The sequence below is a fragment of the Dromiciops gliroides genome, chromosome 6 (assembly GCF_019393635.1).
Source record: "Dromiciops gliroides isolate mDroGli1 chromosome 6, mDroGli1.pri, whole genome shotgun sequence".
Classification (NCBI taxonomy): Eukaryota; Metazoa; Chordata; class Mammalia; order Microbiotheria; family Microbiotheriidae; genus Dromiciops; species Dromiciops gliroides.
In genome coordinates, this window is record NC_057866.1 from 270,871,971 (window position 1) to 270,897,573 (window position 25,603).

A 25,603-nucleotide genomic window follows, 5' to 3' on the forward strand; every position below is an offset into this window, starting at 1 on the left:
GTTAGGCAGAATTCATCTAGATTTTGGCAAAGCACTTGACAAAACTTCCTAGGCTCATCTTGTGGATAAGTCAGAGAGAAGCAGACTAGACAAGAGCACCCTGGGGTGGCTTCAGGAATGGCTGAATGGCCATTCCAAGGGTATTGGATGTCATGAAGTCTCCAGTGGAGTGCCCTAGGGCTCTGCATTTGCCGCTATGCTGCTTGAGATTTTTATCACTAACTTGGATAAAGGCCTAGATGGCACGCTTAACAAATGTGCAGCTGATACCTATCTATAGGAGAGAGGGTTAATATGCTGAATAAGTTAGAAGCCAACAAGACAGTTTAGAATAAAAGGACAAATCTAATAAAGTGAAAATTTAATCAGGAGAAAAATAAAATTTTACACTTAAATTAAGAAAATCAACTTTGTAAGTGGGAGGTAGAGGATATATGGCTGGATGGAAATTTGTCTGAAAAAGATCTAGTGGTTTTGGCAGTCTGCAAGCACAGTACACGACCGAAGTCCCTGAGAAGTTCTGGTCCTATATGCTCTGGGGTGGTCCAACCACACGTGGAGCGCTGGGCTCAGCACTGATAATGTAACCTGAGGACAGCAACCAGGCCTGTCAAGTGCCTCACCATCATGTCATATTTGGAACAGGTGAAGCACCTGGGAGACGGCTACCATGCAGGTGGGATGAAGGGGTGGGGATTCGGTGCGACTTCCTCCAGTTTTGATGGGTTAGGAAAAGAAGGCAAAGTCAAGTTAAGTGATTTGCCCAAGGTCATGGAGGTCGATCTGGGAATTGGGGCCTTCTGAGTCCACATCCAGTGGTCTGATCATGAAACCACTGATAACTGAAGTCATGGCAATAGATAACCATAGCAAGAAAGGGAGTGTAAAGAGAAAAGGGAAGATGGATATAGAGAAAATCCTGACAAACACCCACATTTGAAAGGCAAGGGCAGAAAAGGTATTAGCAAAGAAGAGAGAAGGTAAGGCCAAAACATCAATAAAACAATAATAAAAGGCATTATCAAGGAGGAGATGAACAATGGTGACCTCAGAGAGCCATGTGCATAGTTTTAGGGATAGAAGTCATATGGTAAGGAATCCGAGGAAAGAATGGACAGTCAGGAAGTCGTGGCAATGAGTGAGTGTGGACTGCTCACATGGAGCTGGAATGAGGGCTTGAGTGTTTGGCAGGGCTAAGGGAAGCTGGTGTTGCTTTTAAAGGACAGAGGAGCCTGAGCACATTTGAAGGTATGAGACTGGGGATTACTGAGGAAGAAGAGGAAGGCATGACTGTCCAGACTGACAATCAGAAATATAAAGAACTAAAAAAAAAATCAGTAAAATATTTTTACAAAGACAATAAAGAGTTCAGCTCATACAGAGGATCTAGTCACAGCAACGTGAACTTACCTGATGTTTGACAATTTGTCCTAATGCCAGATTTAAATCCACCTGGCATTTCCCGAATAGCTTCAGGTAGCTGCTGCCTCCTGGCAAGGTTTTCGTTTGAAGGCGGTTTGAGAGTTCCAGTTCAATCAATCCAGTTTCAAACCTCACAGCTCTCATCGATGGAGTTGTGGCTGTTACCTGTATACCCTGAGAGAAGGCGAAAGGCTGAAGTCAGCTTTTCTTCCTATATAACACCTACCAAAGAGCAATCTCTCAATGTATATCACAGAAAAGAATCCCCCTTTAAAGCCAAACTAAGATCTACCTGAGAACTGCAAAAGAATTGTGCGTGGTCTTTTGAATCTTAACAAATACAAATAGATTTCAGGGTAGAATTCATGAACAAATATTTCATTTAAGGAATGTAACACAGAATTAAAGAAACTAAGCCACACACATTACTTCCACTTGAACAAATACTTCAAACTAATGGCCTTTTCTTCAAATTCTATTTGTATTTTCCTATCCGGGAAACAGTAAGTTAAAGATATTGCTTATGTTACCTTGAATTGCAGATTCAAAGAATAGAGAAGAATTTTGGGCTTATCTCCATCAGCTGTGCCGTCATGCTCATTCCAGAGAGGGATAGGCTGCTCCCCACCTAAAAGATGTTAAATCAAGGATTGAAGGCCTGTGACTTTTTTCATTTTAACTCTTCAACTCAAATTCCACTTAACGTTTTCTTCCCATTCCTTAGACAAATTATTTGTCATTATGTCATATACAAATGGAAGCTTTCTTTAAGTTAGAGATCATCCCTAAGTCTTCAGGGAAAATGTAAAACAACAGGAATAATTTTTTCATGTACTGATTAATTTCTTTTTAAAATAATAAAGGATGTCATTAAAGTAATTAAGATAAGAATAGAGTTAAGAAGAAAGGCCTATGCACTCCTGCATAACGATAACGTTTTTCTAGAAAGGATACTCACATCTATCAATGCCAATACAAACAGCAGATTAATACAGAAAGAGAAGGTAGAAAAAAATGAGAAGACAACGATAGGGGTAGAGCGAGAAGAACCAGTCCTGTATAGGCAAATACATGACATACACCTAGTTTTTGCATCTCTTTACCATTAGCTGTTGAAGGCCACCAGAGAGGATCTGACAGCTTAAGTCATGCCTGACCAGGGACTGACAAGGGGTTCTAACAATCCATCAGCATGTTTGAGTTTGCTTTTCTTCACCCTCTGAGGAGAAAATTCTCCCATGTGATTATCTATGGATGGTATCACCTTTCCAATATACTATGTACATTTGATATTTTAAAGATGTGGTCTATTTACTCTATGAAGAGATGCTGTATGTTAGGAATCAGGAAGCTTTTCCCTACCAAGTGGTATTGACTTGAAAAAAAAACAATGATGGATGCATGAATACAAAGTTTTAACTGGTTTTGAGAAAAATATAAATAACTTCACTCACTTGATCTGGAAACTAAGAGCAAGAAACATAAAGGCTTGAATACTAAAAAAAAACCCACAGAAGTTTTCAAATATGACAATGAAAGGAAAAGGAGGGGAGGCAGGCAGACACACACACATAATGAAGGGTGAGAATACACAAACACAATGAGATAAAAATAGAGGAATCAATGAGATGGAGTCAACCGGAGAACTGAAATCAGGGAGAAAATGGGGAGCAGCCAAGACCCAACATATTCACAAATGCTGTGGACAAGCTGTTTTTACTATGAGGGTCTACATTTTGAAAATATACAAATACTGCAAGAATTTCTTTGTTAAAAGTGTCTTTATGTTGAGACAGGCATCCCCAGGTGAATGTGCCCTCCTGTGAGTGTATGTGTGTATGCCTGTGCCTTTGGCAGAAGTTAGGAAGCTCCTCAGACACTAGCTGTGTGACCCTGGGCAAATCACTTCACCCTCTTTGCCTCAGTTTCCTCATCCGTCAAATGAGCTGGATCCTCCAGTGTCTCTGCCAAGAAAACTCCAAAGGGGGTCACAAAGAGTTGGACACAACTGACACTAAACAAAAAACCTGCCTTCTCCCATCTTCCCTGTTGTCCATCCTGCCTTCTAAATCTTCCAATGCCTTGAGATTCTCCTAGTTTCTTTCAGTCATCACTGATAATGCCTTTTTACCCCTTACTAACTGTTTTCCCCAAAGACCTGTATCTGGTTCTCTCCCTCAGATAACTCATTTATACTCACAACTTTAATGACCAATGACTCCCCCATCTCTATTTTTGGCCTTTCTACCCTTAGCTCTGCTCCTGCATCTCTAATTGCCTGCTAGCCATTTCCACCTTAATATTCTGCCGACACGTCAAATTAAACAGTCAAATAAACCAGACAGACTCCTCTCTTTCACCAAGCTGCTATTTCCATGAATGAGACAACTCTATACTCTCAGCTCAGAACACAGTCATCTCCTGCCTCATTTCTCCATACCTAGCACAGTCAAATAGTTGCTAAGGTCCTGGTCAGTCTTCCTTCCAGGGAACGTTCACCTTGGCCAGTCCTTCTCATTGAAGGGGGAGAGGCCTCACGAGGGCATGGGGAGGAACAATAACCCAAACTGCTATTCTGACCCTGGTTCAGACCAGCAAAAGGGAACTGGCTCCTGAGGCAGCAACAACAACAGTAACCTCTTCGACGATGACTAAATCACAGGGTTGGTAATGGAGGAGAGGAGATCTCTAAATGGCCTGACCAAAGATCCAGGGGAAGCAGCCTTCAAAAAAGGTCAGAGTGGCCTCAGAGTTAGAAAGTCATGGCCCTGTGTAATTCACTTACTTCTAATCATGGAGGAAACCCCAGATGACTTTTTTTTTTGGGGGCGGGACAGTGAGGGTTAAGTGACTTGCTCAGGGTCACACAGCTAGTAAGTGTCAAGTGTCTGAGGCTGGATTTGAACTCAGGTCCTCCTGAATCCAGGGCTGGTGCTTTATCCACTGCACCACCTAGCTGCCCCGCCCCCCAGATGACTCTTAAGGTGAAAAGAAGGCACCCACAAAACACTGAGAGGGGAAGTTGCCCCACACTTGGGAGTTCGCTATACCAATGAGGTCATGGGCCAGTCCCCAAATTCTGATTTCAGAAAAAGATAGACAGGACCCAACGACCTAATAATTTTGACAAAACAATTTGGGGACAAACCTAAGAAGTATAGGTAGCTCTCAAGACTAAAACTGAATAATGAAATTAAATGATAAACAAAAATGATTCCTATAAAAAGGAAAAAAACACAAACCTTGCCACAGACTGATACAGAAACCTTTCAGTAAAAAGACCCTTCCGTAAGACAGAATGTCAAGAAAACAAAAATGGATACAAAAGAACAGCTGAGCTGAAGAAGTGGGGAGCCAGGAGTCCTGGGCACCAGACAGGGTCCAGCAGCTGATGATAAACAATGAGGACAAAAGAAAATTGTTCTGTGGACTATGTGGATGGCGAGAGGATTGTGCCGTTTTCCATGGGGCTAAGCTCAGAACGGGCTGGAGAAGAGTCTGATGAGGCGCTTCCCTCATTAACCCTGGCTGGCAGGAGTGGTTATATGCCAGGGATTCAAGATGGACAGTCTGGGGGTATATGGGAGAAGAATGGAAGGTGGTGAGAAGGCCAGACACTTGACTTGGATTCAAATCTTGGTTCTGTGTGCGACCTTGTCAGTCACTTCACCTCCCTGGGCCTCAGTTTCCTCCCCTGTAAAAGGAAATGACCTCTAACCTCTAAGGTCCCTTCCATATCTAAATCTATGCTCCCATACGACTTGTTTGGTTCTGTTTTCTCTTCCAAGGAAAATGATTTTTAGATGGAAAAAGGATAGGACAAAAATTGTTAATGGGGCAAGGAAACCCAAAATAAGTGAGAAAATCGTCAGGCAGGATTTAGCCAACCTCAATGAGTTCTACTGACTTTCCAAAAATCAGTGCATCTGCCTGTCTCTGGTATTGCTGTACCCTCTCATTCTTCACAGTCAAAAAGCATTCATTAAGTACCTACTATATGCCATGCACTATGCTATGGTGAAGAGACAGAATGACAAGCAAACAAAAATCCCACAAACCAGTTCCTGCTCTCATAGTGTTCAAATCAAGTGGAGGGGTCAAGAAAAGGCCACTGGATTTGGCAATTAAGAAATCATTGGCAACTTTGGCAAGAGAAGTATCAGTTAAATGAAGAGGTCAGGAGGCAGACAAAAGAGGGATGAGAAGAGGGTCTTGGGAAAACAAGAGGAGACCCCGGGTAAGTCACTTAACCTCTCTCAGCCTGAGTTTCCTTATCTGTACAATGGAGAGGATAATAATAGTACCAAACTGAAGGAGTTGTGGAGAAGACCATTTACATAGGTTAGCTATCCTAAACTCCATGTCTATTCTCTGTCTGCAAGGGAGCCTTTCTATCCCCTCCCAGCCCCGCAAGAAGCAGGGTTTTAAATATAACAGGAACACAATGAACACTGTTGAACAAATAAAATTCTTTCCTTTTCTGTGATTTCAATGAAGAAAACCCCTAATTGTCTATTCTGCAAAATGGGGGAGTGAGGATATGTGTGTGTGTGTGTGTGTGTGTTGCATAGAAAATTATGTGCTTTCTTCCACAGTCTTCTATTGTGGCTTTTTAGAATATAAAAGACATGATGTGTTTTTCAAACTATCATTTTAAATAAAATCCCTTTGTGCTTGTCCCATAAACTAAATTAATCTGTTGACTAAAGAAGAATAAGCATTTCAGGACACTAATTACTAGATTTGGCTCTGCCATTCATTTTGCTTTTTAATTCTTAATTTGCCAATAAATGCCTTTTATATTTTCCTCATGATAAATAAAGATAAAATAATTTCCAGGGAAAATGAACCGCTTCTGTGTTCTATTTTAAAAATGTACTGTTATTTTCTGTGAGCCAGGCAAGTTCTGTTCTGAGTTACAGTACAATAAAACAACCTAGTTGCATATATGGTACATTAACTGTAACTACTTTTGGCTATTAACTCAATAAATTAATTTGATAGCTAGCAGAAGAGATCTGGACGAATAAATCATCTTTATTGAACAGAAACTGTTTTTCAAAGTTACTGAAAACCTTCCTAAGAGTTGCAGATGGTACTGACTACATATGGGTCAGGTTTTGTGTCTCCACCAGCTGTCAGGCTTCTTTAAGTCTGGCACCATATATATTTGTGCTTTCATTAGGTACCTCGCCTGCCTCCCAGGCCTCAGTGAAGCACATTCTCAGTGCTTCTGAGAGCTCCTCCATTGGCTCTCTTACAAAAGCTGGGTGCTTCTCATACACTTTGGGCAGACAAGCTCACCATTTCTGTGCTCTCAGGCCTTGGCAATACACCTCATGGATTCCAGGTTCTTCATGTGGTTCCATTTTTAATGCAGGCTGAACCCACCTCTTTAGGAACCCTCACTTACCTCAATGCAATGAAATTTTAATAACATTTTAAAGCGAGTGTAGCTAACGTGTTAATTGTATTTTCATACTTTCTGCTATAATAATCCCCATTAGTGAGGTCAGAGGTCCATTTACGTATGCATCCAAGAACTCTACGCAGTGCCACTTCGCTTATTTCATTGACTTTTTTCCTTGTTTGACACAGATTTTAATAAGAAACCTTCGATTTTTGTATCATTGGATTTTTTTTTTTTTAAAGAACAGCTTTTTTATTTTGGGACAATGGGGGTTAAGTGACTTGCCCAGGGTCACACAGCTAGTAAGTGTCTGAGGCCGGATTTGAACTCAGGCCTGTCCTGAATTCAGGGCCGGTGCTTTATCCACTGCACCACCTAGCTGCCCCCTGTATCATTTGATTTTGAATGTGTCCAGCACCAAGTGCAGATAGACTCTTGATAAAACAGTGTGCCCTGCAAGCCTACCCGCTGCTTAGAAAGCCACCCTTCATTTCTGTGCTCCTTTTACCACCCCATACAGACAATCATGCTCCAATCCCAGCTCTGCTGCTTCCTGGCTCATCCTGGGCAGGGCGCTCGGCCTCTGGGGGCCTCAGTTTCCTCATGTAAAAGGAGGGGATTGGACTACATGGCTTTAGGGGAACCATCCCGCTCTAGATCTATGATGTTATGAACAACAACATCTCAAAGCAAAATATCAGTTAAGAAAGAAACACTTCACGACCTTTTTGGTAGCAAATGCCTCTCCAGAGTTTCCATTTCACTTGAAGCCCATAAACTGCTCATGTGAATTCATGACACGGCTGTCTTTGCCTTTGGACTGGGGCAACGACACCCACATCAGCAGCAGACTCCTGCTCGAAGCAGGGCTTGCTGAGCTTTCATATACAGCACGTGTTCCCACAAACCCCCTCCACCTACTCTCTTTGTAGGAAAGTACACCCTGTTGTTTGGCTTCTCTGACCCCAGCCAACCCACAGAGGACTGTGGCAGGAAGGAAAGTCGGGAGGAAGAAGGCGTGACGCAGAGATGAGCAAAGGGCCTGAAAAGATCTCGGGAAGATGGAAGTGGGTCCAGAGGGCAGGGAACAAGGAAAAAGCCTGGCACCGAGGAGCATCTCTGCTCGACAGGGAGTAGTGGCAGGTCCCCCTGACTGACCGGGTGCCTAATCCTCTGGCCAGTGCTGCCGGACAACTCGTGACTTTCCCATCACCCACGTCTCAGTTGTTTCTCAGTGTATGCCATGGGTCTGGCTGCATGGTATGCCAGTCTCTTCATCCTTTCACCAGCAACAGACTCTCTATTGAGCTGCCTCACCTCCCTCACAGGCTGCACAGACTTGGCACATTCCTGATGATCTCCATAAGGGTTGTAAGCCGAGAAAAATAATGCTTCATCTTTTCATCTTACAATGACAGAATAACATGAGTTTCTTTACTAAAATTTTAATTTTTTATGCTGTGAGATACGATCCTAGCCTGATATATTAACATTTTTAAAAGTACACCTGATCTCACATTCCAGCTAAATCAGTTCGAGATGAATCTTGTGTTTGAAACTGTACACGTTTATGAGCTTGACACATTTTGACCAGTTTCCATGAAAGAGATTATGTTCTGAAGTTCATGATACTAAGAGTAAAATCTGGGACTAGCAGGTAGAAGGGATCTTAGCCAGTCCTCTGAAGAAAACTTCAGGGCTACCAACAAAAGTACATTTTCTCACTTAATAAGGGCTCTTCGCAGAAGGCTTCCCAAATCCCTGATGGTTTTGAGTTACTCTCAACACAACTGGGAAGCCTTTTATCTCACAAAACCAAGGAGATCTAGACAGGAGCAAACTTTTCTCCATGCCGTAGAGACTCTCAGTATGTCCTGGTCTTCCATCAAAATGATTCCACCACTACTACAAGTGTATACTCTACATGAGATTTAAGGCACATACTTAATACTATGTATTTTTTATGCTGTAATTCTTCACATTTATCATAGTATAACTTATTGCTATATAGCAGTGGCACTGAATCACACCACAAAGAGGGATGGCAAAATAACAAAATATTATCTTGTTACTAAAAAAATACTAATTTTAAAGCACTTGCCCACATTTTGTAGGACAACCCTACATCCTTTGAAGGCTGTGTTTTATGAGTAGTACGCTTAATCACAACTTTGTATATTCTACCAAATTATTAAATAGGATATTTGATACTTAATTTTGCTAGAGGTAAAAATCAAGAGGCTTCTGAGATAGTTGGGGAGACAGAAAGAACACAAATTTCCAATAATAGTTTCCAATCGTTTAACATGCAGCCCACCAGCTATAGTTTGAAGTTAAAAGTGGGAAAAGCCATCACCAAAAGTCTGGTTCCTAGAATGACCCTAAAATGACCTAGGTCAATAAACTGATTTTCCAGGCATCATTTATTTCCCTGACTGCCACGGTCCAGTTTCAATACTGCACTTATGGCCACTATTAGGTGAGTCTTATTTGACAGTGAAGAATAAATACAGGCAAGTGAGGTGTCACACCTTTATAGTCATATGTTTCACAGCCCACAGTTCTATGAACTTTATCAACATTTCAGTGGCCTTTTAGATATACAGAAAACAATGACTGAAGAAGCAAGGGAAAGCCTGCATCAGAATCTAGAGCACGCAAGGAAGCATTCTACTGAGGTGCTCTGCCTAGCCAGCAGCATCTCCAATTTGAACATGTGCATGTAATTGGCTCAATCCATATTTGCTGGATGGATACAAGAAAATTATATGAACAGCCTTCAAGTCAACAATACTTTTGGATGTTGGGGAAAAAAATTAGATTCTACACTCAAATGTCAGTTCTTACCAGAAACTTTCTGTATTACTTCATTAACTTCTTTCATAAACACTTTTTGCACAAATACCAAATGATTTAGAAGGTCAGTTGTAAGATTGTGCTCAAATGAACCGACCTGCAAAACAAATTTAAACATCATTAATCTTAAACCACTGTGATTACATTAGATTTTAACATATCCCTTACACAGCAGATATCGCATACAGTGTTCTGTTAAAAGTCAAATTAACTGCATGCGTGTTACTTGAAAAGATAATCTGTAATCCTGTAAAAAGGTTAAAAATCATCTTCAGAGGTGCGAACATTTTTAGTGGCTTACATAACGTTCAGATGCCTTCACCAAGATGACACGGCTGTCTTTGCCTTTGGACTGGGGCAACGACACCCACATCAGCAGCAGACTGGTGAGAGTAACTAGGGTTGCACTTTTACTACAGCTATATATTCATGTGCTATCAAACACAAAGAGGATGAATAAAAGAAGAAACTCTTCATCAGATCTTTAGCCTTTAACAAAGTGTGACTAAACTCATCAGGAGGCATTTCCTAGTTGCTAAGGCTGTTCAACAACCTAGCTTCCGCCTGGCCCTCTATGCTAGTGGGCTGATCACTTGAAAATAAAGTCTGCATTTAACTTATCTGTGCACATATTACAGGAACAGAGAAATACATATTCCATCTCACCCCATCCCCACCACTCCCTCTAACATGGAGGACCTGGAGAGCAGAGATCCTTTTGTCTTTGTATGCCCACTGCTACCTTGCACACATTAGGTGCTTAAAAGCACTCACTTACTGAGCAGACGCAAATACACCAACACTCTGGGGTGTGTTTGTGTGTGTGTGTGTGGGGGGGGATATTATATCCGGAAATGGATGTGATATAAAAAGAAGAGGTTAAAACAAAACTGAACATCACAGTAATGTATCTATTTCTAAGCATTTCTGGCAAACCAAAATGGGATTATTTAGTCTGCTTGGCAAAAGACTATTTTAAAGCCAGTTAAGCACTATACATTTGTTTATCAGTAATTACCGTGTTCTTAATAAGTTCTTTTTTCAATCACTATCAAGCAAAAATCTCTTAGTTATTTTATTGACTATAATTAATATTATAACATCTACCTAAAGCCAGTTAAACTGCATTTCCACTAACAATTACTAATACTAGAATTCTACTAATTCAATTAAGTCTTTTCCCTATTAGTCCAAATTTGTGAATTTTTAATGTGTAAGCTATAAAAATATGACGTGTGAATTTTCATACACACATATATACATGTCTATATACATTTAGGCACACAAACACACAGGGGAATACATATATAAATTTGTTTATGGCTACATATTTCATATAGATGTGATAGATAAATAATAAAAATTATATACTTTTACAGAGATCTGACAACATAGGAAATATAAGCCTAAAGATAACAAATGTGAAGGAAATCATCATACCCTTAAAAATATACTCAAAGACACAAATATGGAATTTATTCAGAACAGAATTTTCCCAAAAAACAGTTACTCAGAATCTGGATCAGATAATAAATTTCATTAAAGCTGAAATATATTTAAAGCCTTCTAACACATGATGCCATTCATATGTACCATAACATGTACTTAATATGTGCTATAATTTAAGGGAATGAATTTTGAAACTTTAGAATTTTACACTTTAATTTCAGAACTGGAGTGAAAACATTACCTCTGCCACACAACGCAGGTAGTTTCCCTGTAAATAGTAGCCTTGTTTAGAGGGCAGCTCATCAATACTCCACACTTGATCTGAATAACTGTCATGTTCTTCCATTATGTATTTCCCTGACATGGTGACAGGAGGAAGGTTAAGACTAGCAGAAGGAGGAATAGTTGACATATCTGTGGCAGAAACTTTTGAAGTAAAGCGTAATCTGTGATTTGGCAGTTCAAATGTAAATCTTGTCTGTGCACCTGAACAAAACAAAGAGGAAAGAAAGTATCAATACTGAGAGATATAATTTAGACAATATAGAAAAGATTGCTCTTTTCCAAACATGCATAAAATGTGACCTCACAATTAGCTTCAGGCACATGAAGGTCAGTTTGTTTTCTTTTTAAGTAGAGTAAATTTTAAAATTCTGAACTTGACTCCAAATGAGATGAGTAGTGCTACATTCAAAGCAATGCCAAACCAGAGGCCCTACCCTACACACACACCACCCCAAATCCCCATCATGCAGAACTTACTTCTCCCTCCAAGGACACAACAAACCCAAGACATTTCCAGGACTGCTCTGCTAGTCAGAGCTCTCCTAACTTTCCTCATAAAGACCAAGTTAAAGAGAGAGAATCCTCTCCAGTTTTCTCACTTCCAATGAGAAGCAAATAAGAAGAAACAAGCCTAAAATGGTTAATTTTGATTGCATGACATTAAAAAGGAGTTATACAAACAAAACCAGTGCAGCCAAAATTAGAAAGGAACCCGGGGGGGGGGGGAGAGGGGGGAAGAGAGAAGAGAAACACAGTTAGGTGGCCCAGTGGATAGAGCACTGGCCCTGGATTCAGGAGGACCTGAATTCAAATCTGGCCTCAGACACCTGACACTTATTAGCTGTGTGACCCTGGGCAAGTCACTTAACCTTCACTGCTCCGCAAAAAAAAGAAAAAAAAAAAAAAAGAAAGCAGGGAACTGGGGAAAAAAATTTTTTTACAGTAGTTTCTCTGATAAAGACCTCATTTCTCAAATATATAAAAATAAGAGCCATTCTTAAATGAAAAGACAATTTTCAAAGGAAGAAATCAAAGCTACCAAAAACTACACAAAAAGAGCTCTAAATCACTAATAATTACTGAAGGCAAATTAAAATAAGTCTGGAGTGCCACTTCACACCTATCAGATTGGCTAACATGACAGAAAAGGAAAATGACAAAGGCTGGAAGGGATGCAGAAAAATATATACACCAATGTACTATTGGTGGAGTTATAAACTGGTTCAAGCATTCTGGAGAACAATTTGAAATTATGAACAAAGGGCTATAAAAATGTGCGAACCTCTTGACACAGCAGTACCACTATTAGATCTGTACCCCAAGGGGATCAAAGAAAAGGGAAAAGGATCTATATGCACAAAAATATTTATAGCAGCTCTTTTTGTGGTGGCAAAGAATTAGAAACTGAGGGGATGTCCATCAGCTGGAGAATGGCTAAACAAGTTGTGGTATTTCAATGCAATCTAAGTGATGAAGGAGATGGTTTCAGAAAAACCTGAGAAGACTTATATGAACTGATGCAAAGTGAAGTGGGCAGAAGCAGGAAAACATTGTACAAAGTAACAACAATAGTATAAACATAAGCAACTGTGAAAGTTGTATGATGATGTACCATAACTCCAAAGGACCCATGAAGAAAAATGCTATCCAGAGAAAGAACTGATGGACTCAGAGTACAGACTGAAAAAGGCATTTTTTTGAACACGGCTCATGCAGGAGTTTATTTTGCATGACTATACATATTTGTTAATGAGGTTTATTTCTCTTGCCTTCTCAGTGGGTGGGGGAAAGGAAAGGGGAAGGAAGAGAATTCAGAACTGAAAATAAAATGGAATTTACAAAAAAAAAAGGTCACGATTTCAGGTTAAGAACTACATTCTACCTACCCCTGACAAAGAGGCAGGCCTGTAGGAGGGACTCCATGGCTGATACCTGCCATGGACTATACTCTTTTCGCCCATTTTAGGCAGTTAACAGTGTCTATGCACCTCTGGCCAATTACCCAACAAAGCTTCAGCTTCCTAAGCTAAAGTACTCTGGTCTTCAAGTACAAAGGTCTCTCCTCTAGTGAGGCCATGCATTCAATTCAGTTCAATTGACCTTTATTAAATATATGCTTATTAAGTGTCGAGTACTGTGAATTTATCCTCTTATTCTGCCATATTCCTCAGTTAACTGTTGGCTCATATTTGTCCTACAATGCAGTACTTTCTTCATTTGTATCCTGGTTCTTATCTGCCAAGCTGGTTATTAACTTTAGTTTTGACACTTGTCCTGCTGGTAAAGCTGTGAAAGGATTCAAAAGTTCCAGAAAATAATTTGGAGTTTTACAAGAAAAGGTAAACTCCTTGACTCAGAGATCTCCTTACTGGGACTATATCAAGGATTATATTGCTCATCAAAAGTCCTACGAATGAAAATATTAACAGTAAATCAACTATTTGTGATAACCATAAAAAACCAAACAAAATACCTTTGCAATGCTTGGGAAGTGCCTGAACAGGCTATGCTTTATGAATGCAATGGAATCTTACTTTGACATAAAGAGTGACAAATAATGAAGAATTCAAAGAACCATGGGAAGACTTGTAAAAAGTGATGCAAAGTAAATGGATGATTTTGATTGCATTAAATTAAAAAGTTTTTGTACAAACAGAAGCAATGCATCCCAAATTAGAAGGGAGGCAGAAAGCTGAGAAACATTTTTTATGGCCAGTAGTTCTGATAAAGGCCTCATTTCTAAAATACATAGGGAACTAAATCAAATTTATAAGAATCCAAGTCATTCCCCAATTGAGAAATGGTCAAAGGATATTAACAGGCAGTTTTTGTTTTTGTTTTTTGGCAGGGCAATTGGGGTTGTGACTTGCCCAGGGTCACACAGCTAGTGTTAAGTGTCTGAGGCCGGATTTGAACTCAGGTACTCCTGAATCCAAGACCGGTGCTCTATCCACTGCGCCATCTAGCTGCTCCCGGCAGTTTTCTGATGAAGAAATCAAAGCTATCTATTGCCATATGAAAAAATGCTCTAAGTCCCTATTGATTAGAGAGATGCAAATTAAAACAACTCTGAGGTACCACCTGACACCTATCAAATTGGCTAATATGACAAAAAAGGAAAATAATAAATGTTGGAGAAGCTGTGGAAAAATTGGAACACTAATGCATTGTTGGTGGAGTTGTGAACTGATCCAACTTTTCTGGAGAACAATTTGTAATTATGCCCAAAGGGCTATAAAGCTGTGCATACCCTTTGACCCAGCAATACCACTTTTGGGTCTTTTCCCCAAAGAGATCATAAAGAAGGGAAAAGGACCCGCATGTACAAAAATTTTTATAGCTGCTCTTTTTGTGGTGGCAAGGAATTGGAAATTGAGGGGATGTCCATCAACTAGGGAATGGCTGAACAAGTTGTGGTATATGAATGTAATGGAATTCTATTGTGCTGTAAGAAACGATGAGCAGGAGGAATTCAGAGAAACCTGGAAGGACTTGCATGAACTGATGATGAGTGAGATGAGCAGAACCAGAAGAACATTGTCCACAGGATCAACATTATGTGTTGATCAACTGTGATAGACTAGATTCTTCTCACCAATCCAATGGTACAAGAAAGTCCCAAAGGACTCATGACAGAAAAGGCTCTCCAAATCCAGGAAAAAACTAAAATAAAACAAAAAGGAACTGTGGAATATGGATGTTGGTTGACCCATACTATTTCTTTTGTTTTTGGTGCTGTTGTTTTTTCTTTTTTGAGGTTTTTCCTTTATGCTCTGATTCTTCTCTTATAACATGACTAAGGCAGAAATATGTTTAATGTTATTATACATATATAGCCTGTATCAGATTACCTGCTATCTTGGGGAAGGGGGGAAAGAGGGGAGGGAGGGAGAAAAACTTGAAATTGGAAATATTATAAAAACAAATGTTGAAAACTCTCTCTACATGTAACTGGAAAATGAAAAAACACTTTTATTAAAAACAAAAACAAAACAAAAAAGTGATGCAAAGCAAAGAAAGCAAAGGACAAAGGAACACTATAAAGAATGACCACAATTTTTTTTTAACAACAATTTTTTAAATGTCAGCATATAGGGACAAAAAAATTCCAGTGCACTGCAACAGTTAGTGTCTGTATCAGACTGGCTAAGATAAAGGGCTTGTGGCTCCTTCACCTTCTGGTTACGGAGAGAGAATAAAGCATCCTCTCTCCCAGCGTAGCTCCTGCGCCAGCTTCTAGAGGAGGCTTGCTTTCATACCCTCCCTGACCCCACTCAGCTACAGGGCTTTCTTCCACCCAAATTATTTTGTATTGACTCCGTGCAGGTTATGTACACTTGCCTGTTAGCAGGTTATTCTCTCCCACAAGCTCCTGGAAGGCAGGGCTGCTTTGCTTTTGTCTTTGTATCCCTAGCAACTCCCACAAGCCTAATACATAAGAAATACTTGTGGAGTTGAGTTAAGTCAAAGTTACTACACTTAATAAAGGAGTCTATATGTAACAAACTTTTTTTTTAAGTACTAGGGCAACCTAGTTATATGGAATCAAAAACCTTTATCCCATCTAAAAGGTCTCTGGAGAAAAAAAAGATCATCACAGCCTTGGCTTTGGATGTATGAAAAAAGAATTTCTCTCTTATATTTAAAAACTAATCATTGTATTAGGACCAAGGTTTTTCCCCTTTTCTACTATCCCATCCAGAAACCAACCACTATGGGAAGTTTCTCTTACAGATTTACCCAAGCCAAGACCTAATTAATTAGACAGTACAAGAAATTCTAAGTTTGGCTAATGGGTGCATTCATACTTATTGTGTTTGCTCAGACAGGTGATATAGAAATGGATGTCTCTGACCAAGATTTGAATGACCTCAGTCATTTGCTCCAATATAACCCACTTCCCTTTTGTTTAACCAATCAGAGGTGCTTAGGCATAGGTCAGGAACACTTCTTCTTCAGAGGACATAGAAACACGATCCCACCACCATTAGCAGTCTTTGGTCTGAGAGAATGGGCAAATGTCCATCCTTTTATTAATAATCTGCTGATAAAAGTGTTTGAAAAAAAATATGGCCTCTTAAAAAGTTTCAATAATTAGGGTTCATTTGCTCAAGTTCTTTTTTGGGGGAGCTTACTCATACAAAATCATTTAACCTTTTATTATCCTGAACATCATTATATGAATTAAATCTATGAAAGCTTGACTTCTTATGGTTTAGAACCTGTTACTTCCTGTTAAGGGTTAAAATTCTAGCTAAACTGTCTAAAATATCTAATGAGTGGTCGCCAATCAATTACAAGCTTTAGCAAGAGTTAGACTTTTAAGCATTTATTAAGGAGAATAAGAATTTGGTAAAGAGAGAGAGAAAGGCCTAGATTCCTATCTATTAAAGGGAGAGCACATTTCTAGCTCCCTTCTCCGCCAGCGTCCTCAGGAAAGAGCCCGCGCCAGTCTCTTCCTTCCTCCTCCCACTAGTCTGCGTCACTTCCTCCCCGCCAAAGAAAAGACTCCTGGTCTTGCCCTCAAAGACCTTCGCTTCATGGGCAGAACTCTTCTACAGTAAGTATCCAGCAGGTGGCGTCATTCCAATCGTTACATTCCCCATGCAACTTCCAACTTTCTCAGGGACAGGAAGCATATCTCCTGCTCTTGTAGTAATTTATAATGTGAAGAGCATAATGTGAACACCACAAGCACTCAGAAGCTGCTACTGCCAACCTGAGTAACATGTCCTAAGACCCTTATGCAACTGCAAACCCTAAATGTCACAGTTAGGCATTGCAATGGAGTAGGAATGCAGGGCCATCTCCTCACCTGTCATTCCATGACTTCTCATCCTTCCCATCTTATATTCTGCTTTGAGAGACGGTAAGAGTGCTGCTCCAATCGCTATTCCATCCAACATGGCGCTGAACTTAAGAACAATAGGCTTCTTTTCCAAGCCTTCAGGCAGCTGTGGAAATTCATTGGTTTCAATAGGAGTTTGGTTAACGCTTGGAGTTTTTTCAGAAGGCAAGGGGGTTGCAATATCTTCTTTTGTAGACTGTGGGCTGTTGGTTTAATAAAAAGAGTCATGGTAAGAAGTTCTAATTTTTTCTTTAAAAATGAGGCCTCAATAGCAAATATGTAATAAATAGAGACACAGAGTCATTGGATCCAGATGCAGCCAAGGAACCAGGAAGACATGGGTCCAAACACATCTTGGATTTCTGACTCTAGCACTCAGAATGCCAGGCACCCTTCTAAGACTTTCAGTTGCAGAAGAGCTGCTCATTAGTCCTGGTAGAGGGATTTTCCTTCACCATAGAGTTCCTTACGTGGATGAAATCACAGATCAGGCCCCTACACTCACCCTCCCCTGTTAAGGTAACAACACCTGACACTGTAGGACCAGGAGCACTATGGCAGTCATGAAACAAGGACACAATCTAAGTAATCTATAACCAGCACATCATCAGGAGTATTTTATAATTAATTTTCTGAGGTTTTATTGCCAAGGATCTTACTGATGTTGCCTAGAGTAAGTGACAAGTCACTTCTATTAAAACCACTACCACCAAACAGCCCCAGAGATCACAACCATCTGTCTTAGGTTAGAAAAATGTGAAGGAAGCCAGGCTTTTGATTTCACACCTTTTTCTCATTTTACTTTAAATGTGGCCAAGCTTCTTGAGAGCTGCGCTTTCGAGTTCTGTCCTCAGTCATTCAGGATTCCTTGGGACATTCTGTGGGGTTTTGTCTCCTCTCCTCATGGAGTCATAACACACAAAGCTGAAGGGAACCCCGGAAAACCAGGGCCTACTAACTACCAAGGCACATGTGCTCACCACTATTTACCCCATCATGTGGCTGTGAACACTGGAAGCCTGAGCTTTAGGATTAAAAAAAAAAATCTAACAGAAGGGTTCTAAAAACCCTAAGAAATTAGACAATCAGTGTTTTAGTATATTCTTCAAGAAACAAATTAAATTTATTTTGTAATGGGACAAAAATCTCAATTTTGTTTTGTCGCAATTTAGGTTGAAATCCCCGTTGTAGCACTTAATGCCTATGTGGCTTCAGAGAAATGAATCACTTAGCCACCTTGGGCCTCAGTTTCCTCATCTGTACAAGAAGGGATTCAGACTAAAGGATGTCTAAGGTTCCTTCCAACTACCAAATGTGGTATTTTCACCTTGACACTGGTGCCAGACTCGCAAGGCTAAGAATGATGACCTGGGCAAATGGCGAGCATTGTCTTCCAGGCTATGGGTAGGGTACATGTTTTTATTTCCTGTCTCCTTCCTGGAGAGAGATGGATGGTAAAGACCGTCACGTACTACAATCTGACGTGGTCCCTGGGGACGACCAATTTCTGTCTTAAAATACATTTAATTTTCTCTGAACAAAGCACAGCCCCGGGTCATGAATCAGAGGGCAAATTCTTTTGACTGTATTTGCATTTACTCGATTCTTAGGATACTCAAAATCCTAATACATGTCATTGGTATTAATACCCAAGTGACCTCACACAAAGCCCACTATTCTTTACGGCCACATGTACGTAGGACAAGGGCACTGGAAGAGCAAGAGGTGGTTTAGGTGGTGATGTTATTTCGCTGATTCCAAGATACTAATTTCAACTCTGAGGATGTCATTCTGCTCTGCATCCTCCCCTCATGACACGTGTTCCTTAGCTTATACTCACATGGCACCAAATGAGGCCCACAATACCAGAGCCAATGAAGAAAGGACTTACGCCGCGGGTGGCTGTCTGATGAGGTCTGAGATCTGCTTGGAGAGCTGGTGTGAGCTACGGACCATCATGCTGTGCAAGGTGGCTGGGTGCTGGGGAATGTTGATGCTGATCGCTCCCACCTTGAACACAGCAGCATTGTTTGTCTTCAGCCCACGCTGGGCACTGTAGAGGGCTTGGGACTTGGCAATACTACACTTCACTACAGTTCTACAACAGAGAAGAGATAGACTGCTTCAGGATCTTTTCCAGTGCCTTTGAAAAGTCAAACTTTGTCACATTGTATTTGAGTACATGTGTAGCGTGCAAACTAGACTTTAAGAAACTCCACGTGCCTTTAGTTTTTGCACACATACAGGGGATACAACATGGATAAAACGTGTGCTTCTAAAGTAAAGAAATCTACTAAATTCATGAAAAGCAGTAAAATATATTTATTCCAATTTTAAGAATATGCCTGGGATTTCTAGGAGGGTATTAGTATGAATATACATGTGCAAGAAAACATGGATATTCAAAAAACATGCAGACACCAAACCTCATGGATTTTTCATTTTGTAACTCTCTTGATCTCTACTTGACAAACACATAATGAAATCACATGCACTAAATTAACATTTAAGAACAATAAAAGACAAAGATCCCCCAACTGTGTTATGTATGAAACAAGAAACTATGTTAAGGACCTCTACTAAAGCCCTAAACAAACTGAAACAGAACACTGGGGAAAACAGAAATGACAGAAAAAAAAAAATTTGGACTCTATCATTTCTACAGCAAATAGGAAAGAAATGACAACACCACTACAAAAGTCAAACAGACAATTAGCATGGTCATCAATTAATAAGCCTTCAAAGACTTCTTCACCCCTTGGAAATGATCAAGATGGTCATGAAGGGGAAAAAGACATCTAGCCCATTTCCCTCAGGAATTACTAACATTGTCCTGCTCTGGGGCCAGTTTAAGGAAAAATGTCCTTTCAGAAACTGCCTTCTATATGACCTGTTTAAACTGTCTGTGTTGCAAAGGACTTTGCATTTGCTTCAACATATGTCGAAGGCGACTGTGTCAAAAGGACTTTTAACGTTAAGTTCAGCATCATACTTTTAGCATCAAGCCTTTAAAAATTAAAGAATGAAATGTGTATAAAGTAGGTTTAATTCATACTGCTAAAATGGTCAGCTAAATTCTTTAAAGATTATTCTCTAACAAATATTTAAATATTTTCCCCCACTACAGCAGAACTCATTAGTAAATTCAGATTAAAATCAAATTCCTCAAAAAAAAAAAAAAAGTTAAATAAAATAGGGTTTGAGGACAAAGTTCCCCTGGCACCAACATTATAAGTTCTACTATAGTTATCTGTAAGAGAAAAAAAGAAACCCAAACATTTCAAGGTGAGTGCGTGGCCTTTTATGTATTAGTGCCTTAATAAATCTACTTTAAATTATGATAAAGAACTGACTACTCACATGATAAAGGAGAACTTAATGTGTTCTGTCCTAAGCTTGAGATAATACCCTTTAAGGTATAACAACCATTAATGTCAGGGAATCATCAATCCCACGTGACCATAGGCTTATATGCTGATCATTCCCCAAGGATAAATTAAATTATTATCTACCTCTAAGGTTACATTTTGATATAGTCATAAAAGTGCACAACGTAACAGAAGCTCTATGAAAGTGATATTCTAGTCACGAATGCTCCTGAATCACACACTCTCATTTATGCCAACTGAAAGCCAAGTAAGCAGAATGTGACATACAGAAATTCTTGTTTGGCGGTGCTTGTAGGAGATGTAGGGAAATCTTCCAGTCTATAGATGGAGATGGAAGGAAAAGAAGAGAAAGAGAAAGCAAATAAAGAACATTCGTGCAAATATTAGTCACATGATAAGTCATCTGAAAACGTCTCCTAACTTAAGCGACATTAAGCTAGCCTTGCAGCAAGTTTTGATAGTGAGTCCCCGTGGAGTCTGTGTCATTCCTTCCCTTCACATGAGATCACATGCACAAGGCCCAAAGGGGAGCAAGGCCAGTATAAAAGGTAGATGCTGACGGCTTTGGGGACTCAAGAATATTCACTCCTCATTTTCCAGTACAACTCCTTCAAGGCACCTTGTCTTGCTGTCGCCACCCCTGACTACTCAGTAGGTGTGTGAGCCAGGGACAGGGAGCCAAAGCTGCATGCTGGGCTCCGGAGGACAGGGCCTTCCCACCCGCCCACCCACCCGGATCACCTTTTTGTTTCTGTTTTTCTATCCTACGTGGTAATGGGGGGAATCTACAACAAACAGATAATGATCAGAAATGCTGACATCTGAGAGAAGGGGCATGACCCAGCTGCAACAGATGATCTCTGTCCTATTTTATGAAGCACGACTGGATGGCTTCATGGTTCCTGACTTCATTTTCCTCTGAAGTCTACCACTAGAGACAATGCTTATGACAGCCTTATTTAGGGTACTTAAGTCATCCAGTTAATAACTGGATGTTTCCTTCTTTTTCCTTCTTCCCAGGCTATGGGTAGGGTACATGTTTTTATTTCCTGTCTCCTTCCAAGTGATCTTTTAGGGATATATTCCCACATGAACCTTTATTTACTTAGGATCTTGGTCACTGTCATCCTGCCCTAATGTTATAGCTCTTAATTCTTAGTGTGTGCATCTTGGCCTATGTGACAAATAAAAACACTTCATTTTAAAACTTCTTGACAATGCCATAGAAATCTAGGTCAATCTCTGCTCAAAGAGCAGGCCATTATTCTCATGCTCCCCTGGCACCGCCTGCTATTAAACAGTCTGAATTTAGTGGCTCATGAGAAGGGGGCTTAAAAGTCCTCTTGTGGCAGTGATGCTTCTTGTAACCCAACAGAAATGGTACCAAAACGTTGCATATAAAACCTGAACATCAGGTTGGAATAGTAAACACGTAAGTCTTGGTCTTTAATTCCCTTTCTATAAAACTGTATCATGATAAGAAGAAGAAGAAAGAAAAAGCTCTCTACTTACTGTATATTTGGTGTCATTCCCTCAAGCAACACAATATTAACCCCACCAACATGAGCGGTGGCACAAGTCTCAGTCATCTTTTGATGTAAAACATCTTTAAAAACAAGGAGGAAAATGATTTGAATTAACTTTGGATAGTATGCAAAACAGAGTGTTAAATGTGTTTCAAAGTTCATTTTATGCACATTGATTCCATTTACAATACAGTTTTTATGTTTATGATATAAGCATCATAAAAATCTGGTGCAGCTTTTATTATACTTCACATATTTACCATGGTACAGTAGAAAAACTGCTGGTCTCACCATCAAAAGATATGGGTTAAATCCATCCCTATGATTTGCTAGTTCTGTGATTATATAATCTGAGTTTTCTCCTGAGTAAAAAGAGGGAAAATTGTCCTTGTACTAACTCCCTCACCAAGCTTTTGTGTATAATGCACTTTATAAACGATAGAGTCCTAGATCAACATGAGCTATTCTTCTTCTCTTCATGTGCCTTGTGGATAATTATCAAGCAGCCCACACCATGTGGCCTTTCTCTGAGATTCTAGACCTTGTAAATAGATGCTGTCAAACTCAGTGTTAGACCCCTGCTGGCCACACACCGACTTAGAAAACCACAAACCCACGTTACCTAGGTGGTGTGGCATTTTCGCGTATTTTGTCACCCATTTTCCAATGATACTGTAAAATCCTGTTTGAGGGGTTTGATGCCTCTGCTCTACATCCCAGGCAGGAGATGGTGCCATGGCTTCAGGGTCCCAGATTCCAGCAGCTTCTTTTTCATTCTATATCCCATCTTTACCAAATGCCTCAGACCCATAGCTGTGTGACTCTGGGCAAGTTACAACCCTCACTGCCCCAAAAAACAAACAAACAAACAAACAAACAAAAATAAAAAGACAGACCCTGTGAAGTAGTTTTTCTTTTTTTTTTTTTTTTGCGGGGCAATGGGGGTTAAGTGACTTGCCCAGGGTCACACAGCTAGTAAGTGTCAAGTGTCTGAGGCCGGATTTGAACTCAGGTACTCCTGAATCCAGGGCCGGTGCTTTATCCACTGCGCCACCTAGCCGCCCCCTAGTAGTTTTTCATTGACAGAGTCCTAAAACTGTAAGCTGCTGGTCAATTGAAGAAATGTCAGTTTAATTAAAGAAGCCACACTACCACATGCCACAGTCACAGTGGTCTCTGTTTGTGTCCCTTGGAAACGCTCTATCTCCTGAGGCACCACTGTCTGTAGTAACTGAAGCTTGTACAGGACCAGAGGATTTGCATCCTGGCAGTATGGATGAGAAAACTTTTCCCAAGGCCTTGTCACACAGGCTAGTGATCCCTATCTTCACAGTAGCACAGATGTCTAAAATATTCGGGCTAACAAAGCACTGGCTCCATAGAAACCCTAAGGAGAGTCCGACCATGGTCGGCTCCACTTTACAGATGAAGGAAAGGAGGCTCACAGAGTTCAGAGCTGCTAGGAGTCAGAGTCAGAACTTAGGGACAAGGTTAAGGGCTTCTGAGCAGGACGGCACATTTTGTCTTCCTGTGTCCTAAGTCATTCCACCATTTTCACTAAGTCATGAAGCTGCCCCCAAAAGATGCCAGTCTGACACAAGTTCCCACCTGCTGGCAAAGCCCTGACATGTTCTGTGATTCTCATTTGGGGGGAAGAAACGACAAAGTAGAAATTTTGGAAATGTGCAATTAAAACATTTCTATTGCTAAAGTTGCCTTATGAGATTTTTTTTTTTTTAATGCCATACCTTTCATTTTTTCCTTAAGTGTAAAACTGCCATGGATTCGCTTCAACTCCGATTCCATTGTGAGTCCGCCAATGTCTGCCTCGAGGTGGGTACGGTTCACCATGCCAATGCCAAAGACTATTAGAGTGACGTTCTGAGGCTCCGAAGTGACCAGGCTGCGTTTCCTTTGCGTTTTTGTCAAGCTGTTATTGTCCTGTTCATTCTCAAACACAACTTTACACGGAGGCTCTGTGGGGCTTCGGACTCCTACATGGGCAGATTGGCACATCAAAGTACGGCAATGGAAAACAGTAATAATGTATGGGTACTCGAAACACCCTCCTCAAGATACTTCCTTAAAAAGGAGGTTTTCTGGCTTACAGGATGAACATATTTGTAATTTGTAATCCAAACATGTGAAATTCATCATTAGCACTACATAATAATATAATATATAATAATATAATTTAGGTATAATGCATGTATACTGTATCACTAACACTACAATGTATGTAGATTCTAAAACAAGGAATCCAGACATATTACAAAATGCGTGCATTAATAGAAAACTTTATGGTTAATTCCGTCTGAAAAATCTGCAGTAGTTAAGAACTTAGTTATGCTCTACCTGGCATTTTGCAGAAGACTGAGCCTGCCACCAACAAAAAACAATACAGACTCAGAGCTGTAGAGACATCAGGATTGGCAAATTTTTTCCAATACCAATGCCAAAGAGATATGGTCAAAAGAAGATGGAACACCCTAATGGCAAAGGTCCTAAGAGCTCAATTTCATTACGGCCTCCTTCCTCTATGTGAACTTTAATTGTTGTGCATCTCAATGACCCCATTTCTAAAATCAAGGTTAAGTCTTTGTGATCACTTATAACTAATACAAGCAGAGCATTTAAGTTGCAACCTTAAAAACGGTCTCTTACCAGTTGGACCAAAAGTTTCTGAAGATTTCTCCAATATCCCTGTTGGGTCAGAGATGAGCGAATAAAAGTTAAGCAGTTTGTACATGTTTTGCCAGCACTCTGCTGATGGTTCACTCTGTTCAGACACTGTAATGGAATCAGAGTCATCCATGTGGATAGTCATATGATCGACCACTTCCTTTGAACCTTTCCTTGACACTTTGGAGGTTCTTCTTTCAGACCTTCCTAAAGAATTCTTGTTCCGGGATTCCTTTTTGTTGTTCTCAGTGTTGGCTCTTTTGTTCTTTGCATTGTTGACTCTGCCCCCACCATTAAGGCTCCCCCTGGAGCTTCGGCTGAAGTCAGAGGAGCGGAAGTCCCGGTGTTTGTGGGTTTTGAAGGTGGGTGTGGGAGAAGCTGATCCGGCTGTGTATCTATTAAGTTTGATGTCTGTCTGAGTGGCTTTTATGTCATCTATCATTGTACTAAACTGGTGAATAAGACGAACCAAAGCCATGTCTACATGCTGGCTTATTGACTGACAAGAAATAGTAAAATTACAGTGAAAGGTGTTGAAATAGCGCTTGTTGAGATCATGAAATGAAAAAGCACTGGCTGAGTTCTGAGGTGTGCATGTTGACTTCTCCATGACCACAGCACTGATGCTGAAGGTTTCCAACATTAAAGCCGGTTTGAACTCGAGTGGAGGAAGGTTCACATGTCCTTGCCTAATAATTAAGGGAAAGAATTAAAAATTTTGAGTAAGGTTTGTTTG

General features: G+C 40.2%; 1 protein-coding gene across 5 annotated transcripts in view; it reads right to left on the reverse strand.

Moving 5' to 3' along the window:
* Window positions 1-25,603, reverse strand: part of KIAA1109 (KIAA1109 ortholog) — a 222,166-nt gene that overhangs the window by 73,499 nt on the left and 123,064 nt on the right. For all 5 annotated transcript variants that reach the window (XM_043969747.1, XM_043969748.1, XM_043969749.1 and 2 more), the window contains exons 47-56: window positions 24,850-25,556; window positions 23,934-24,179; window positions 22,172-22,265; window positions 20,927-20,977; window positions 19,162-19,368; window positions 17,238-17,473; window positions 11,379-11,623; window positions 9,680-9,785; window positions 1,953-2,050; window positions 1,411-1,596 (exon numbers count right to left, since the gene is read on the reverse strand). In XM_043969747.1, coding sequence (XP_043825682.1) covers window positions 1,411-1,596; window positions 1,953-2,050; window positions 9,680-9,785; window positions 11,379-11,623; window positions 17,238-17,473; window positions 19,162-19,368; window positions 20,927-20,977; window positions 22,172-22,265; window positions 23,934-24,179; window positions 24,850-25,556 — 2,176 coding nt within the window. The remainder of the gene's footprint in view (window positions 1-1,410; window positions 1,597-1,952; window positions 2,051-9,679; window positions 9,786-11,378; window positions 11,624-17,237; window positions 17,474-19,161; window positions 19,369-20,926; window positions 20,978-22,171; window positions 22,266-23,933; window positions 24,180-24,849; window positions 25,557-25,603) is intronic.